General features: G+C 38.6%; 1 protein-coding gene across 1 annotated transcript in view; it reads left to right on the forward strand.

Annotated features, from left to right (window-relative positions):
• The window catches only part of TARBP1 (tRNA guanosine 2 -O-methyltransferase TARBP1), a 153,921-nt gene that overhangs the window by 128,146 nt on the left and 8,246 nt on the right, over positions 1–17,529 (forward strand). The window contains exons 24-25 of the mRNA XM_075532289.1: positions 2,003–2,199; positions 15,626–15,707. Coding sequence (XP_075388404.1) covers positions 2,003–2,199; positions 15,626–15,707 — 279 coding nt within the window. The remainder of the gene's footprint in view (positions 1–2,002; positions 2,200–15,625; positions 15,708–17,529) is intronic.

Genomic DNA, 17,529 nt, shown 5'->3' on the forward strand with positions numbered 1-17,529 from the left:
GGGTCTCTGAGCCCCTGTGGGCTTCCAAGAATATAATGCTTTATGAGAGTATAAAGGCTTCTCTTCCAAGCAATGGTTGCTGGTTTTGAACTGCTGGCCTTGCAGTTAGCAGCCCAACACATACCCACTAGGCCAAAGGGTCAAAAAGTAAATGAATAGGCAAGAGGGGTGAGAAAATGTAAAGAATTCAAAATAATGTATGTAGCTAACTTGCAGGTTATAGAATCTTGCAGAAAGTAATTAGCTATATTCGCAGTTCCTGCAAGTCAGACAACACCTGAGGTGGGTGAGTAGGTAGTTTTTCACGTGAAGTTAGAGAAGTAATTGGAAGCCATGTCGAGGCCTGAAAGAGGTACAAACCCTCTCTGACTTGAGAATTGGGAGAGAGAAGGTTCATGAAAAAGGAAACAAGCATTGTTAGGGGAGAGAAAAGCAATGTAAGATGTATCAGAAGAGAGGAAGCGTGTGCTCTTTGGGGTATAATACTATAAGCACATTAATAAATAGTAGAAGGTTTATGTTTGGGTAGTAAGCAGATACCATGAAGATCAGATACATAGTGAATTTAGTTGTCCAGAAATCTCTTGTTGCATTTGAGGTAATTTGGAAATCATTTTGATGTTTTTGTCTCCTCTTTTTCTTATTATTTCTCTACACCCCTCCCTCCACCCCATCCCTCCTGCTAATATTTATCCCATGTCTTATATGCCAGTTGAACATGGAAATGAACAAAACTCTCCCTAGACTCATGGAGCTTCATATTCTAGCAGGAAAAAAGAGTTGATAAAGACTGTACTATCACATAGTGATAAATACTTTAAAGAGAAATAAAGCAAAATGAGAATGTAGACTAAAATTAAGTACTTGGAACACATAGGCTATTTCAGAATGTAGGTCCGGGCAAGGCTTTTCCAAGGAGATAACTCATAAACAGGGACCTGAAAGAGAGAAGTACACATGCCATGTGAGGTCTGGAGGGATTGTCGAGGCAGAGGGAACAGGTGCATGAGCCGTAAAAATGATGGGAACAGAGTGAATAAGGGGGCAGAGCAAGGAAGGACAACACTGGGGACTAGCTCAATGAAGACCCCTGAATGGTGGCAAGCCAAACAAGATTTATAAAATGTTGTGCATGGTACTTGGTGACATAATTAATGGTATGTTTAATACGACATTTTGTGCTTTATAAAACTCAAGAACTAGAAGACACTTTCCCTCGCTTTTAATTTTTAAAATTATCCTCTAATGGTATTTTGGTTGGTTGTCTTGTTTAACTTGCTTAGTTTTTTACTTCTAGGATAGAATTAAATGCTTAATGTATCCTTCAGTAGTTGCCCTTTTCCAGTTGTTATCACCTATGGTTTTCTTTCTAGCCATGTCAACTTGTTGGGTTTGTATACTTCATTTAATGTTTTATGCACTTCACTTAGTATTTTTTTCTCCCAGTATTCCATTTCATGTTTTTCTCAGAGATATATCCAATATACACTTCATAATGGAACAATGAGTCCAATATACACTTCATAATTGTCCGTATGGGTTTCCAAGACTACTTCTTACGGATGTAGAAACTGCTGACCTTGTGGTTAGTTAGCATTACAATGAGTAACCCACTAAGTTTCTTATTAAACTCTTTCCTTATTAAAAATGGTTCTCCCTCCATTTTGCTTTTAGTTAGAACCTTTCTGACTCTTTGTATCACTGGCTCAAAGGCTAAGCACTTGATTACTATCCAAAGATTTTCAGGTAGAACCCACCCAGAGATGTCTCAGAAGGCCTAGTGATCTGAGTCCGAAAAGTTACAGCCATTAAAACTCCATGGAACTCTCCACATGGGTTGCCATGAGCCAGAATTGACCCCACAGCAGCTAACAGAGGCAACCTAATAGGAGGAGCAGGATATGTTGCAACACTAAAAGTGAAAATAAGAGCTGGGATTTCTTTTCTTTTTTGTGAGGAATTTGCTTGTGTCAATGCTTGTACTCTATCCCTTTCTTTTCAGAAACGAATTCTGAAGCAAGCCCTTGTTGTTGTACTGCAGTGGTGTTTCAATCACAATTTCAGTATTCGACTTTATGCTTTACTTGCTCTTAAGAAAATCTGGGGCATGTGTAAAACATTTCATGTAGAAGAATTTGATGCTTTGAGTTCTGTGATTGAGTCCAGTCTTAACCAAGTGGAAAACATGCATGGAGCTGGGTAAGTGCAATTTATAACTTAACAGTTTTACTTCAAGTGAGAGCCACCAGGAAAGCACTGAAGGTACACCGGACTTACCATCTTTTAAGTCTGTCATACATGAGCACATAAGGTTTCTGACTGACACAGGTGATCTGCTCTCCGCTACTAGCTCAAAGTTGTTTGTGGTTTGAAACTCTCCAGCAGCACCTCAGAAGAAAGACTAGGCAATCGACTTCAGTGAAGCTTACAGCCAAGAAAATCCTATGAAGCACTTTTACTTTCTGATGTATGGGTAGGAAGCCCCTGGTGGCTTAGTGGGTTCCTCATTGTGGTGCTAACCACAAGGTCCGCATTTGGAAACCACCAGCTGTTCCTTGGGAGAAGAGGAGGCTCTCTACTCCCATAAAGCATGACAGTCGTGGAAATCCACAGGGATAAGTCTGTACTCTCCTATAGGATCATTCTGAGTCAGAATCAACTCAGTAGCAGCGAGGACATACGGGACTGCCATGAATTGGAATCGATGACAGCAAGTTCAGGGTTAGTTTTATGCACATAAGGGGTTGTATAAGACAGAATCTAATATCTTATTTGATGTTCAGTGTACTTAGAGTTTTAATCATTTTCAGCTTTGGCTTGACCTTTCACTGCTTTTTTACTTTCAGTCCTTTATTTCATAAAATGTCTTTAATATAATTTTAGATATTTCTCTTCAAATAGCCTTATGTCACATTTTATTGTTAAAGGAGTGCTGAGAATGACCTTACTTTACGTTGAACATTGTAAACTTGAAACGAGTGAAAATTCTTACCCCTACCCAGTGTAACTCTTTTATTCCCCAAACAAAATCTTACACAGAAGCTCAATATCAAATAAATAAGATGCTGCTGCTGTGGTTAGGTGAGGTATGGGTACACAACCTAGCACTTAGCAAACTGCTCGAAGTGGTGCTAATGTGTACTTCCTCTTCTACACTCGCTTCGCGTTGAGAATTACTGCAGAAAAGCAAGGTACTGTGCCCTAATCACCTCCTTATTTCTTTTTCTGTAAGGTAATGATATTGTCATTTTATTTTATTAAAAAGTAGTACTATTGATTATCATTTCAGAAATGCTGAAATTTATAGAAATTTCAGAGACCTAAATTGTATCAATAATTTAACAGGTTTTCCTTTAGAAACTCAAAGGGTACTCACTTATATGAAATAACTGATAGTGATTGGAAGTAGCATATTGCAAATGTAAAACAATTTGGGAAAACCAGTAGCTTATATGGGATTTTACCCAGACCTTCAAATTAGCGCATAGCACAAATAAAACTTTTCTGAGTCTTAGCTTCATATAAGCACAGGGGTGGGGGTGCCTCAGTAGCCACAAGCTTATAGCTCTTCTGCCTGCCTTAACTTTTTTTTAAAATAGTTATTGCTATATGCTCCACATATCATACAATTTAATCATTCAACCGTATTAAGAAGATTTACAGCCACCACCACAATCAAGTTCAGAACATTTTCTTCTCATACTCACTGCTATCTCCCTATTTCTCCTTATAATTCCCTGCTATGCAGTTACTGTCTCTATAGATCTACCTACCCTGGATTTCATATCTACAAAATCATACAGAGTGCAAACAGGAAGCAAAAATAACAATAAAAGCGACTACACAAACAGAAAAGTCCTCAATCAAAAAGAAAACAAATTTTTAAAACCGAAACAACTTTAAAATGGGTCAAAAGGAAGATGAAATGATATTACATTTAACCACTATATCTGCCATTATCAATTTTACAATGCTCTCTATCTGACAGCAAGACTATTTACATCCCCAGATTTTGATCAGAAGGGGATTCACCAGAGACTTAATCCATGTGGAGACCCTGAAAATGGAATTTGAGCTTCTATTATCAACCATAGCCTTCTGCAACTGAGTGGTACAATGTAAGCTCTAATACCATTCCCTCCATCTGATTTGGGCCTTATTACAATCCTTGGATCACATAGGATATTGTGCTTCTTCCATGGACTTAGATGGCACTAAACTTAGATGGCTGCTTTTTTCTTTTTCTTTTTTAAATGTAGGCCACAAAAGATGGCTATTTTTTTAGAGCAAGCCTTAGATGCTATTATTTCTGATAACTGGGCACCATTTAGCTTCTTCACCATACTTTGCAGTGGCACCCATATCTTCAGTGATCTAGTCATGAGGGCAGGCACCAAACAGGGCAATGTCATATGAACTAATTGTTCTTACATTGGGACTAGAATTAATGTGAGCCCCAAATCCATTCATGTGTCTATGGTTTATATATGTCTCTGTTCACTTTAGAAACATCATTATCCTTTTGTTAGGGAACATTATCAACCATCCTCTGGGGTATATGGTAATTCTCTTGATAGTATTATTAATTTAATTAATGGTATAGGATTTACCACACTGTTAGGAAAAGGAAATTATACAAATATAGCCTGGTATCGGATTGTAGTACATTGAATTGTTGACTTTTAGAGATTAAATCCTTAAGTGACTGGACACTGTTTACACAAACAATAGGGGTTAGTGATACCGCAAAACTTTCAATAAGAGTAGTCACAAAGGTGTATCCATGCATACAAAATTAATACATGTCATAAGAAACCAAAGAGCACATTAAAATAGTAATTATATAATAGTCCCAGGCCAACATTCATTGCACCCATCAAAGCAAGGGATCCAAACAAACCAAAGTCCAATGACCACCAAATCCATAACCTTGGAATACCAGTCCTCTGCTTGTTCCCACACTAGCTCATTTCAGGCGAAGTCCTAAGGAATATGTCATTTCCATAAGTAAGCTACAGGTGAGTTTGTGGTAAAGCCCAGTTCACTATGAAATTTCTAATTGAATTAAATCCTTATGGTGTGGACTATGAAGGATGTTGTGTGCCTCGAAAAGACAGTCTAAAGCCCTGGTAGTCTGTAGCACACAGCCTTGGTCACCAAGGACTGGTTATAAACTAGATCAAAAGTGGCCAATTAGAAACATAGTACCAGGTATATTCTCACTTTGGGATCTATATAAATATTCTTATAAACAATATCTCTATATAAAAGGTGAGTTTTTTCCCCTGATGGGAGGTTGCTCCTTCCAGTTTACCACCAACAGAAAGGCAGTCACCTTCCTCAAGACACACATGCCCTCCTCCCCAATCTTGACTTGAATTTCCAGTCAGATTCACTTATCCCTTTTAATAGGGGTATCTGTTAGTGTGGGGTTACCTTAGAACAATCTTGTAGAACAGCAGAAACTGAATGAGCTTCTCCTTCTCCCCCATCTTGAAAACTGACCTCGGGTGAGGAGAGGTCTTCTCTGCCAGAGTTGTTTAAAATGTACGTAGAAGAAGAGTGGCACTCGGCATATTCTACCTCATTGCTTAGGCGACCGGATTAGAAGCTGACAGGACTTGGGAGCAAGAAGCCTGCCTTCTTGGTGTTTATCTTTATAGTAGTGGCCTCGTACAATATTTGTCCTTTTGTGATTGACTAACTTCACTCAGCTTAATGGTTTCCAGGGCTTTCCATGTCATGAGGTGCTTCATGGTTTCATCACTGTGTTTGGGGATGCATAATATTGCATTTTGTGTATTTACCACAATTTTTATATCCCTTCTGATGGATGTTTGGGCTTGCTATTGTGATCTGTGCTGCCGTGAACATGGGAGAGCATGTGTCTGTTCATGTTCTGTGTCTTATTTCTCTGGGTTATAATGCATAGCAAAGGTATTGCTGGGTCACACGGCATTTCTAGTCCCAATTGTTTAAGGTAGCATCATAACACTTTTCACAATGGTTGTACACATTTATAATCCCACCAGTAGTATATCAGAATTCCAATCTCTCCACCATTTGTTGTTCTGATTTCTTCTTTTTTTTTTTAATTTTTCAAATAGGGCTATCGTTTTAGGTGTAAGATGAGATCTCATCTTAATTTTCATTTGCATCTCCCCAATGACTACTGATCATGAACTTTTCCTCATGTTGCCATTTGATTGACATCTTTTTGAATTGTCTATGTCCTTTGCCTACCTTTTAATTGGATTTTTTTCTTATTAAGGTGTTAACAGAATTCTGTAGGTTTTAGTAATTAGTCCTTTGTCCCTTGCATCATTGCTAAAGATGTTTTCCCAGTAGTTGGGCACTCGTTTTACTCGTTTTATGAAATCTTTCAATGTGCATAAGTGTTTTATTTTTAATAGATCCCAGTCATCTATTTTGTCTTTTGCTGTGTATGCTTCCCTTATTATGTTTGGTAGTCCATTTATACTGGAGCCCTGGTAGTGTAATGGTTACTCATTAGGCTGTGAGCTGTATGGTTGGAAGTTCGAAACCACCAGCAATTCTGTGGGGGGAAGATCGGGCTTTCTACTCCCATAACAATTAGACTCAGAAACACACAGGGAATTGCTGTGAGTCAGCAGTGACTGGATAGTAGTGAGTGAGTCCATGTATACCCTCTCTAAAGGCCTTTAACTTTGTCGCAGTTTGCTCACTGATGATCCATATAGCTCTGGGATTTACATTTATATCTCCAATCTCTCTTGAGTGTGTTTTCATGTGTGGGGCAAAGTATAGGTCCTGTTTCATTTTTCTGCAAATAGAAATCCAATTTCTCAGCACCATTTGTTGAAAAGGGTGCCCCTTACCCATTTAATGTTTGGGGGGCGGGGGGGAGATTGTCCTTTATGAAAATTTAGTTATGTGTAGGAGGATGTTTGTATTTCTGGGTTTTCTATCCTGTTCCAGTGGTCTGTGTAGCTGTCATTGTGCCAGTAGCAGACTGTTTTGACTGCTATGGCTGTGTAGAGGGTTTTGAGGTTAGGAAATGCCAGCCCTCCAACTCTGTTTTCTTTTGAGAAGCTCTTTGTTAATCCTGGGTCTCTTCCCTCTCCACATGCAGTTGGTAATTCACTTTTCCATTTCTTTAAAGAACTAAATTGGGATTTGGATTAGAATTCCATTGTATTTGTAGATTGCTTTAGATCAGTGATTTTTCAACCTGGGGGGGTCAAACGACCCTTTCACAGGGGTTGCCCAATTCAACAGTAGCAAAATTAGTTACGAAGTAGCAATTTTATGAAAATAATTTTATGATTGGGTGCTCACCACAACATGAGGAACGATAGTAAAGGGTCTTGGCATTAGGAAGGTTGAGAACCACTGCTTTAGATAGTATTGACATTTTCACAATATTAAGTCTCCTTATCCATGAACATAGGATAGTCTGTGTAAATCTCTTTTGGTTCCTTATAATAATCTATAGTTTTCTTTGTGCGGGTCTTTTGTTTATTTGGTTAGGTTTATTCCTTTATATTTCACCTTTGGTGTGGTTATTTGTAAATCATATTGTTTGCTTGATTTCTTTCTTGGAGCTCACTTTCAAAGTAACATCCTTATTCAGTAGATTTACCCAAGCAATGCGTCTGTCATCTGATTTCATGACTGCTGCTTCCATGAGCATTGATTGTGGATCCGAGCAAGACAAAATCCTTGACAACTTCAAATTGATTTGTTAATTTTTCCATCAATTATCTTCTTGTGGATTCTGTGGAATTCTCTCTTTGTAAAATCATATAATTTGTCATCAGTGAGACCTTCATTTCCTCATTGCCCAATTGTATTCCCTGACTTCTTGTTGTTGTCTAATGGTTCTGGCTAAGAATCCAGCATGATGTTGAATAAGAGTGGTGATAAAGAAGCACTCTTGCTTCATTCCCATTTTCAGAGGAAATGTTTTCGGTTTTCCCTCCATCAAGTGTGCTACTGAACATTGGATTTGGTATATATCCTTTATTATGTTTAGGAATTTATCTTCTATTTTTATTTTATTTTATGTTTTTATCAGAGATTAATTTAGGATATTGTCAAATGCTTTTTCTGCATCCATTAATAAGATCAGATGGATCTTGTTTTTATCCTGTATATATGGTGGATTGTTTTGCAAATATTGAATCATCTTACATCTTGTTATGGATCCCATTCTCTCATGGTGATTTTTGTTTGTTTGTTTTAAAGTTGCTGGATTCTACCGTCCAAAATGTTGTTGAAAACTTGATGGATTCTATTGTCTAAAATTTTGTTGAGCAGTTTTGCATCTATGTTCATGAGGGATACTGGTCTGTAGTTTTCTGTCTTTGTGGGGTCTTTGCCTGGTTTTGATATCAGGGTTAGGCTGGCTTCATTGAATGAGTTTGATAGTTTGTTGTCCCTTTCTGTATTCTGGAATGGTCTCTGTAGAATTGCTGACAGCTCTTCACTCAATACTTGGTAGAATTCCCAGGTATTTGATTTCTTGTGAAGCCCTCTGCTCCTGGGCTTTTCTTGGGTGGGAGTTCTTTGATGACCATCTCTGTTTCTTCTTTCATTATTGTTCTCTTCAGGTTTTTTACATCTGTCTGTGTTCATTTTGGTAGATGGTGTATTTCTAGGTATTTGTGTTACTTAGGACACCAACATTTTATTTTCTTGGATTGGGCTGGAGCTTGGATATATACTAGGACCATAGTTCTTACACGTAGCACATCACATGGAAAGCCATACCTCTGTTTTCTGACTCAGCTTTGGTTGAAGTAAGATAACTGGCTGTGACTTTTGAACATTTTTGGCTTCTGTCCCTGGATCCTGCATTTGGCTCACCTCAGCCTGAACTTTGGACTGGGGAATGAACAGCACTACTATCACATAAAGCATTTCCTTAAAGTTTCATGACTCTGGGTCATTGCAGAATAGCATCTTGGAAGAGTTGGACAATTGAGATATATCTTTAATCTCAACTCCTTGGGACTAGTCTGGTATTAATTGTGAGCACATTTGGTGTCACAGTGATGCAGCTCACTATATTAGCCCAATGCACTGGAAAATACCATTTTGGGTAAAAAGAATAAAGAGAAAAATGAAATAACCTTTGAATTCTGGCTAAGATAAAGAACATTATGAAACTGTTATGTTGCAGTCCACTATCCCAGGCAACTGCTATTTATGGGACACATATTGATGGATATAAATCTTAACTCCTAAGGAATCATCTAAGGAAAGGGCAAAATATACAATTCCTTGGTTTCTGTTCTCAATAGCTGCAAAACAAAACACAGTCAATGCCATCAAGTCAGTGTCGACTCATAGTGACCCGACCACCCCCACCTCCATGGGTTTTCAAGACTGTAAATGTTTACAGGAGTATAAAGCCCGATTTCTCACCCACCAATAACTGCAAGGGCAGGGAAAAGAATGTAGGGATGAATTGTCCAGTGTCCAACATGCACATGAGGCAATTGAAAATACTATGGCTTGGTTCAAATGCACCTTAGTCTTCAAAGTAACATCCTTATGCAGCAGATTTACCCAAGAAGTGCATCATTTGATTTCATGACTGCTGCTTCCATGAGCACTGATTGTGGATCCAGGCAAGACATGACAACTTCAATCTTCTGTCCATTTATCATGATGTTACCTACTGGTCCAGTTATAAGGATTTAGATCTGTACATTGAGTTGTAATCCATAGTGAAGACTGCAGTCCTTGATCTTCATCAGCAAGTGTTTCAAGTCATCCTCACTTTAAGTAAACAAGGTTGTGCCATCTGCATACCACAAGTTGTTAATAAGCCTTCCTCTATTCCTGATGCCATATTCTTCTTCATATAATCCAGCTTCTTGGGTTATTTGTTCAGCATACAGATTGAATAATATGGTGAGAGGATACAACCGTGTCACATACCTTTCCTGATTTTTAAACGATGCAATATTGTTCTGCTTGTGCAGCTGCCTCTTGATCCATGTACAAGTTACATTATTCTCAAGTTTACCTATAATCCACACAGTTAAATTCCATTGCATATTCAAGAAAACATAAGTAAACATCTTTCTGGTATTCTCTACTTTTGGCCAAGATCCATCTGACAGCAGTGGCATCCCTGGTTCCACATCCTCTTCTAAATCTGGCCTGAACATCTGGCAGCTCCCTGTCAGTACACTGCTGCAATCATTTTTGCATGGTCCTCAGTAAAAGTTTACTTACATATGATATTATTCTATATTTTTATGCATCAGTTGTCGGTAGAAGTGGTAGTTCCTACTGTTAAGGAAGCATGAACAAGTCTGCTTTACCTGCCCTGGCTGGGAGGTATTTAATGATGGAAATTCCCAGCTGGGGCCATGTGAAACATAGGCTCAGCTAGTTGATGAAGATAAATAAGGGGACCAGAGTCTTCCCCAGGAGGGCACCCCAGGCCATATGCAGACTTGCAAGTAAAATGGCCTAAGAGTAGGGAAGAGACCTTTTTGAGGCTACTGAAAACGAGACCATTGTGTAATCCTCAAACCTGCCAAGAAAATAGGGAATGAGCCTGTGATTAGACTTGGAGGATATAGAGATGAAACCAATGATGGAACTAAGGTAAATGTTTGAGAATTGAAAGAGATAAAAACAGAATTTTTATGATGCCTTTGCATTATTTGGTGTGGATACTATATCTAATTGGGGAACACTCTCTCTACCTGATATTGTCCAATTGAAGGTGTGTAAGTCTGCTCTTGAGCTGATATTTATTGGACTTGCTTCATGGGAACCATTCCAAGTGCTTGAACCGACTCAGATTGTTCATCTGAAAGTATAGGATACATGGTGGACAAAAGAAGATTACTGCTGTGATTAAAGACATGCTAAAGGCTGGAGCATTAGTGCCAACAAATTCTCTGTATCACAGCCCTGTGTGGTCTGTGAAAAGGGAAGATGGCTCATGGAGATTGACAGTAGGTAACTGAGGCCTAAATAAAGTCATGCCCATGGCTTCAGCTGCTCCGCACGTAGTCTCAGCTGTGCAGGAAACACAGTTGGCTAACGGAGACTGGTACTCACTGATTGATCTTCCAAATGCTCTTTTTTTTTTCCCATCCCAATCTCAGAAAAGAGTCAACCACACTTTATTTCCATGTGGGAAGATCACAATATATCTTTACCACATTGCTTGAGAGTTATTTCCATTATCCAGCTTTCTGTCGAAGTTTGATTAGAAAAGACCTGGACTTGGTGCAGATCTCAAGTGCAATAACATAATATCAAACATGGAAGAATAGGCTACTACAGCCTTGGAAACAGTGGTGGTTCACATAACCACTAGAAGCTGGTTAGTAAATCCAACAAAATCTCCAAGGCCCTGCCCAGATGAAGTTTGGGGAACAACTGATGACATTCTGCTAGCAACCAAGAACAAGTCACTTTCCCTACGTAACCCCATGAGGCCTAGCATTTGGTTGGCCTGTTGGAATTTGGGAGAGCTTATATTCTATACCTGGGGTCTGTGAAACCTCTCAAGAGAAAGTGTGTCTGAATGGAGGCCTAAACAACAGCAGGCTATAGCTGAGTTACAGAAAGCAGTCTCATGCTCCTGAGCTTTAGGTCCTTATGCTCCACATGTAGACATGATTTGGGAGGTGTCTGCCATATGTGCTTATGAAAATTGGAGTTTCTGGCAAAAACCTAAGAATGTTACCCTATGACAACCGTTGGTATTCTGGACTAAAGTTTCCAGAAGCTGCAGCACAATACACACCATTTGAAAGGCAACTACTTGCCTGCTACACGGCATGGGGGATTGCCTCACTGATGGAAGCACAAAATCCTCATGAGACCTGAGATACCCATAATGTCTTAGATTATTACTCTTTGGATATAAAACTCTCTCTTACACACATATGAATGTCTCTGGATTTGTTTTACTAGTCAACCCAGACTAGCGCACACCCTCTGAGAAACAAAATTCCAATAAGGACTGCTCTAAGAGATTGCAGATGCTATGGGAGCGATTCCTGAGGGAGAGGCCCTGCACATAGCTGGCCAATCAAGCATATTGGACTAATGGCACCAGGAGGCTTTAAGTGGATCGTCATAGGACTGGACATTTACTCCAAACTGAGCTTCGCCGATCCAGTAACACAAGCAGATGCTAAAAGTACAATCAAAGGATTAGAACAAAATATACTGTACCAATTCAGACAACTAAGTTTTATCTCCACAGACCAAGGATCACCAAAAAAAAATTATAAACCTAAAAAATAGAATCATACTTTACAGCCCACAAGGTGCAGCACTGGGTCCAGAAACATTAGATGGACGTACCATGTTGCATACCAACCTCTAGTAAGAGTTTGATAGAAAACTTAATGGGTAGTTGAAGCATTTATTAACCAAAATGCAGCAAGATAAAGGCATGAAGGGCTGGCTTTCACACTTGAGTGTGTGCTCACATTGAACATGAAAAAGACAACGGGAGATCTACTTTTTCAGGAGGCTCTAGGGAAGAGGGTGTTGGGCGGATGCTGGTGCCACTGTATACTTCTTACCCACATTCCCTTTCTGCTTTTTTTCCTGCCGGACGCTGCAGTCACAGGACTATGGATGCAGCTGCAAGTGCCAGAAGCAGGGATGATCCTTCAGTAAGAGACTAAACGATACCCCTGAACCTGTATACAAGAATTCCCAACAGTCTCATGGAATGATTATGCCTTCTCATCTGGCAAAACGGGGGTTGACTCTGAATAATGTCATATTGCTAAATGGTTGAGATAGTAGATAGTCCACTGGTCTTGCACCTGTGTAGCCCCACCCCACATCCGTGAGAATGAACTGAGGAAGAAGCAGTTGCCACTTATAATTGAGACTGTCACAGCAACTGAACATGTCCTTTCCCGAGGTGGAAGCTTGGGTAAAAATAAATGACAAATGGTGGAAGAGATAATAGCTGAGGGTAAATAAATGAGTAAATGGGTTATGCAATTCCAGGCAAGAGAGTAGCCTCTATGTTCAAGTATGAATGGGTTAATGACTAGAACCAGAGGCTGACCTGGGTTGTAGTCAATTAATGTAGTCTTTCTAGCCATAATTCCATATGTGATACCATTCTTTTCGCCTGTGGCTATGTTCCCACTTCGGAGTTCATTCTCTACTAATGGACAAGAGTAGGGTGTCATTAACACCTGACTTTAGTAGGAAGTGTGAACCAAATCACTCCCTTTATTTCTTTGGGGGCCTCTCTGAGACTGCTTTCTTAGAGGGTGTGACGAAAGACACCATCCTTTGTTTTCCTTGGATGGCATATATGTGCTGATAGCACTGTGCAGTTCTACACATAGCACATCACTTAAAAACCATGCCTCTGTTTGCTGACTCAGCTTACGTAGAAGCATGAGGCCCTGCTGTGACTTTTGGACATTTTTGGTTTCTGGCTCTGGCCCTCGCCTTTGGCTTGCCTCTGCTTGACCTCTGGATTTGGGACTGACAGCAACCACCACCATAAAAGACATGTCCTTCAAGTTTCATGAGTTTCTGTGGGATGTAATCCTAAATTAGATTAGTATGAGATTAATAGTATTAGGAAATTGAACAGGTTACGGAAATATTACTAAGAGTCTAACAGCACCCACATTAAATTGGATGGTAATTTCTCTGGTGTCATACTATTATCTTTACCTGAGTATTTAGACTATCATGAAGATTATTTGTCTTTCCTTTTAAAAAAAAAAGATGGACAGCGCAGAAGGGAAGACATAACCAACTTATCTTTCAAAATATTTCTGTAAAGCATAATAGGAAGTACAATAGCTAGTGATGAATGTGCTGTCAAAAGGGACTTTGTTTTTAATTTTATAACTTTAGTCTTTGAATATACATAGATATATATAGTTAAGAAATTTAACAATGCAGAAAAGTGTAAAAATAGGATATTCTCCTAACTTCAGTCCCTTCCCCCCTCTTCACCCAACAAAAGTGCAAACTTGTAAGTGGATTTTTCTATTAACAGATACTTAATGTTATATTGTTCATCTGTGGCTTAAACTATCTCATGAGTCCCCTACTGATTCTTTAATACAGTGATTCTCAATCTGTGAGTCACAACCCCTAAGGGGATCGAACAACCCTTTCACAGGGGTCGCCTAAGACCATCGGAAAACACATTTATTTTCAGTGGTCTTAGGAACCGAGACACCACTTCTCTATCCACCTCCAGATGGGTCCGCCCACATGCAGATACGCCCACATACCACATACCCAGCGTGAGACTGTTACCAATGCTATACGATACTTCAAGACAAAATTTCATTTATTTGTCATTAGAAATAAATATTCACAATATATAATTACATATTGTTTTGTGATTAATCACTGCTTTAATTATGTTCAATTTGTAACAATGAAAATTCTGCATAGCAGATATTTACATTATGATTCATAACAGTAGCAACATTACAGTTATGAAGTAGGAACGAAAATAATTTTATGGTTGGGGTCACCACAACATGAGGAACTGTATTAAAGGGTCATGAAATTAGGAAGGTTGAGAACCACTGCTTTAATAAGACTGTCGTGTCTCCTGAAAAGTTAGGCCTGATAGTGCTTTTGAAAAGGATGGAGGAAAGGGTAGACTAGAGAAGAAAAGATTTGGAAGACAAACATCTAGAGCATAGATGGGGTGCTGCCCTTTGAAGAGCAGTGAAGGGAAGGGGGAAGGTGCAAGGCAGTGGCAGAAGAAGAATGATATATCTTTTAATGTCTTGCATTTTTCACTCCAGTGACAAGTGAAGCACAGCTATTTGCTGATAGTGAGGTGAGAAGGAATACACACAGGAGTGAAGAAGATAACACTGGCCAAAATACAATGATCTTCCTGGGGCGTGGGGCAGGAGATCTTGAAATTGCTTCCCAGCAGTGTTGTGTTCTATTAAACTTATTCTCTAGTTTTTGTCTTTTAGAACTTAAATAACTGTTAAGTCCAGAAGATAGTGAATTTGTTTTATTGGTGCTAGCTGGGACAATTTGACTAAGTATTGTGTAAAGTAGAATATGTGACTTACGGAATGGTTTTCTGTTCTGGAGGAGGGAAAAAAAAGCCCTACTGCCTGAGAGAGAGTTAAGGATTCCGACCCCAGAGTTCGCAAGTAGTTCCTTTTCAGAATCCTTTCATCCAAGTTGTGCAAATCCATGAGATCTTCCCCATCATGGTTAGTTGGTGACCACAACTTGATTCCCAGTATTTCTGCTTCGGCTGAAGGTGGAAGCTCCTTCGCATTGGCTCACTTTATTAGATTGGTTTCTGCACTTAGAGCTCAGAGACTAGGGTTTTCATTTTTGCAGAATAAGTTTTTTGTGTGGCTTTTACAGTTATTTAATTTCTCTGTCTGGTTTTTAAAAGGTGAACTTTAACAACAAAATTTAATTTAAAAAAAGCAAAAAGCCAGTGGATCTAAAACAAAAATAAAATTTGCTGTTTTAAGTGTGTTGATGTTAGAAGCATGGGGGTATAAAATTTAGTTTTCCAGACTAAATTCTAGAGTGCATCTTTAAGACATCAAATAAGTTTGCCTCCTTACCAGGGTTATTCCATATGTTTGCCCCTCATAATGTTTTTAATCTTCAGGAATGCCAAGAAGAATTGGCAGCGTATTCAGGAACATTTCTTTTTTGCAACATTTCACCCACTTAAGGATTATTGTTTGGAGGTGAGTGGAGAATATCATTTATAAATTCTAAAATCTATCTTTAATCCTGATGCTCCCTAGGTTATTGTGTTGTTTTTTTTTCCTTACAAGCATCACCTTAACATTTTAAAGGTTTAAGTTTAATTTTGTCACTCTAGGCAGATGACTTGCTTGCATTTCACTCTTAGGCAGTGAAAATTGGAATGTCATTTTCACTTTCTTTTTTTAATTAATAAATCTTTTTATTGGGGCTCATACAACTCTTATCACAATCCGTACATACTATTTCTCAGGCAGGGTCTGGCTTGTAAACACTTGAAGAGAATATTTAACTAAACAGAAATCTGTTCTGATATAAAAAAGGAAATGAGTGAAAATATTGATACAGGTGAGCTTTTGTTGCAGTGAGACCCATGGTTAGAAAAAATAAAATTACATATTTTTAATTACACTTTTTAGGTTCTGGATAACTAAAATAGATTAGCAAATGACACATCACTGTATTTATTGCAGCAGAATGTGCTTATATAATTTTAAGAATGTAAATATATTGATATTGTAAAATTTTATGTATTAAAGACTAAAATTTATACAATCTGAGCTGTCTATTTCAATTTATAATGATAATGTTCTGCCTTTGAATTTTAAACATTTGGCCTAGGACTACTGAAGAACATGGGAGTGCCAGTAATTTTAGCTACTGAATATAGGCAATGTTGTGGGGTGGGCTACTTATAACTTGGTCTTTTAGAAATGAATGAATAGATACAAGAGTAAGTCAAAGGGTATTGCTACTGGGGTTTCAGTTCATATATGCAAGGATTTAATCCAAACAAAACATGTTTTTGTGATCATTGGATACCTGTGCCTTCAAAAAAAAAGAAAAAGGTCGACTCAGAACAATGGAGGGGATTTGCTGGGGCAGTTAAATTCAAGTAAAGACATCAGCTCAGGTTATGGCAACTCGTTTTTGGAGAGGCCCAAAGGGGATCATCTTGATAGATTTTCTTGACACACGACAATCATGGGGACTTATTAAAAAGAAGTTTTAGGAAAACAAAAATTGATGAAAATAAGGCCAGTAAAATTGTGCTCCGGAATGGTTTCCCCATCAACATACCCATAGGTGGCAGTGATTGTCGTTTAGAATTTTATTGGGAACCTTCTCTACCCTACAGCCCAGACCTTGCTCCTTCAGACTTCCTTTGTTCCCCACACGCAAAAGAACATTTTAAAAGAACATGATTTGAATCCTTCAAGGAGGCCAAAGCTGCTATATAATTCCTTTTGGTATACATTCTTTTGTGGGGGAATTTTCTGGGGCCAGAGATAAAAACTGTGCTTTCATAAGGGTTTAGACCTAGATGGAGGAATGTCCGGAAACAAGAGCTTCACATTTTGGTAGTTTTGTTCAGTAAAAATGTCTATAAATTTGAAGCAATGCCTTTTTGATTTACTCTTGTATTCCCTGAAATGTAGACACATCATAGGACATGAACATATATTTTTACTTCAGTGCAAATGTTTTTGAGAATATTCTTAACTGTTAGTTTTGAAAATAGAAATAAGTATTTTAACATGCTCTGCTCTGTGTCCTTTAGCATCCAGAATGGTTTGCTTGACATCTTTCTGAAGGGCTCCTTTCATAACTGTCTAGTGTTAAGTCAGCCTTTTTGTGCTCAGTTCTCCAGCAGGAGTAAGTCCCTTGCTTCCCTCCTCTCGTGAACCTTCCTTTCATTACCTCACTTTCATACATTCTACATTCTCTGTGAATTATCTGAGTCATAATTATATGTGTGCATAAAATAATGAAAGGTAATAGTCCACAGGAACTCCATATATT

The sequence above is a fragment of the Tenrec ecaudatus genome, chromosome 1 (assembly GCF_050624435.1).
Source record: "Tenrec ecaudatus isolate mTenEca1 chromosome 1, mTenEca1.hap1, whole genome shotgun sequence".
Classification (NCBI taxonomy): domain Eukaryota; kingdom Metazoa; phylum Chordata; class Mammalia; order Afrosoricida; family Tenrecidae; genus Tenrec; species Tenrec ecaudatus.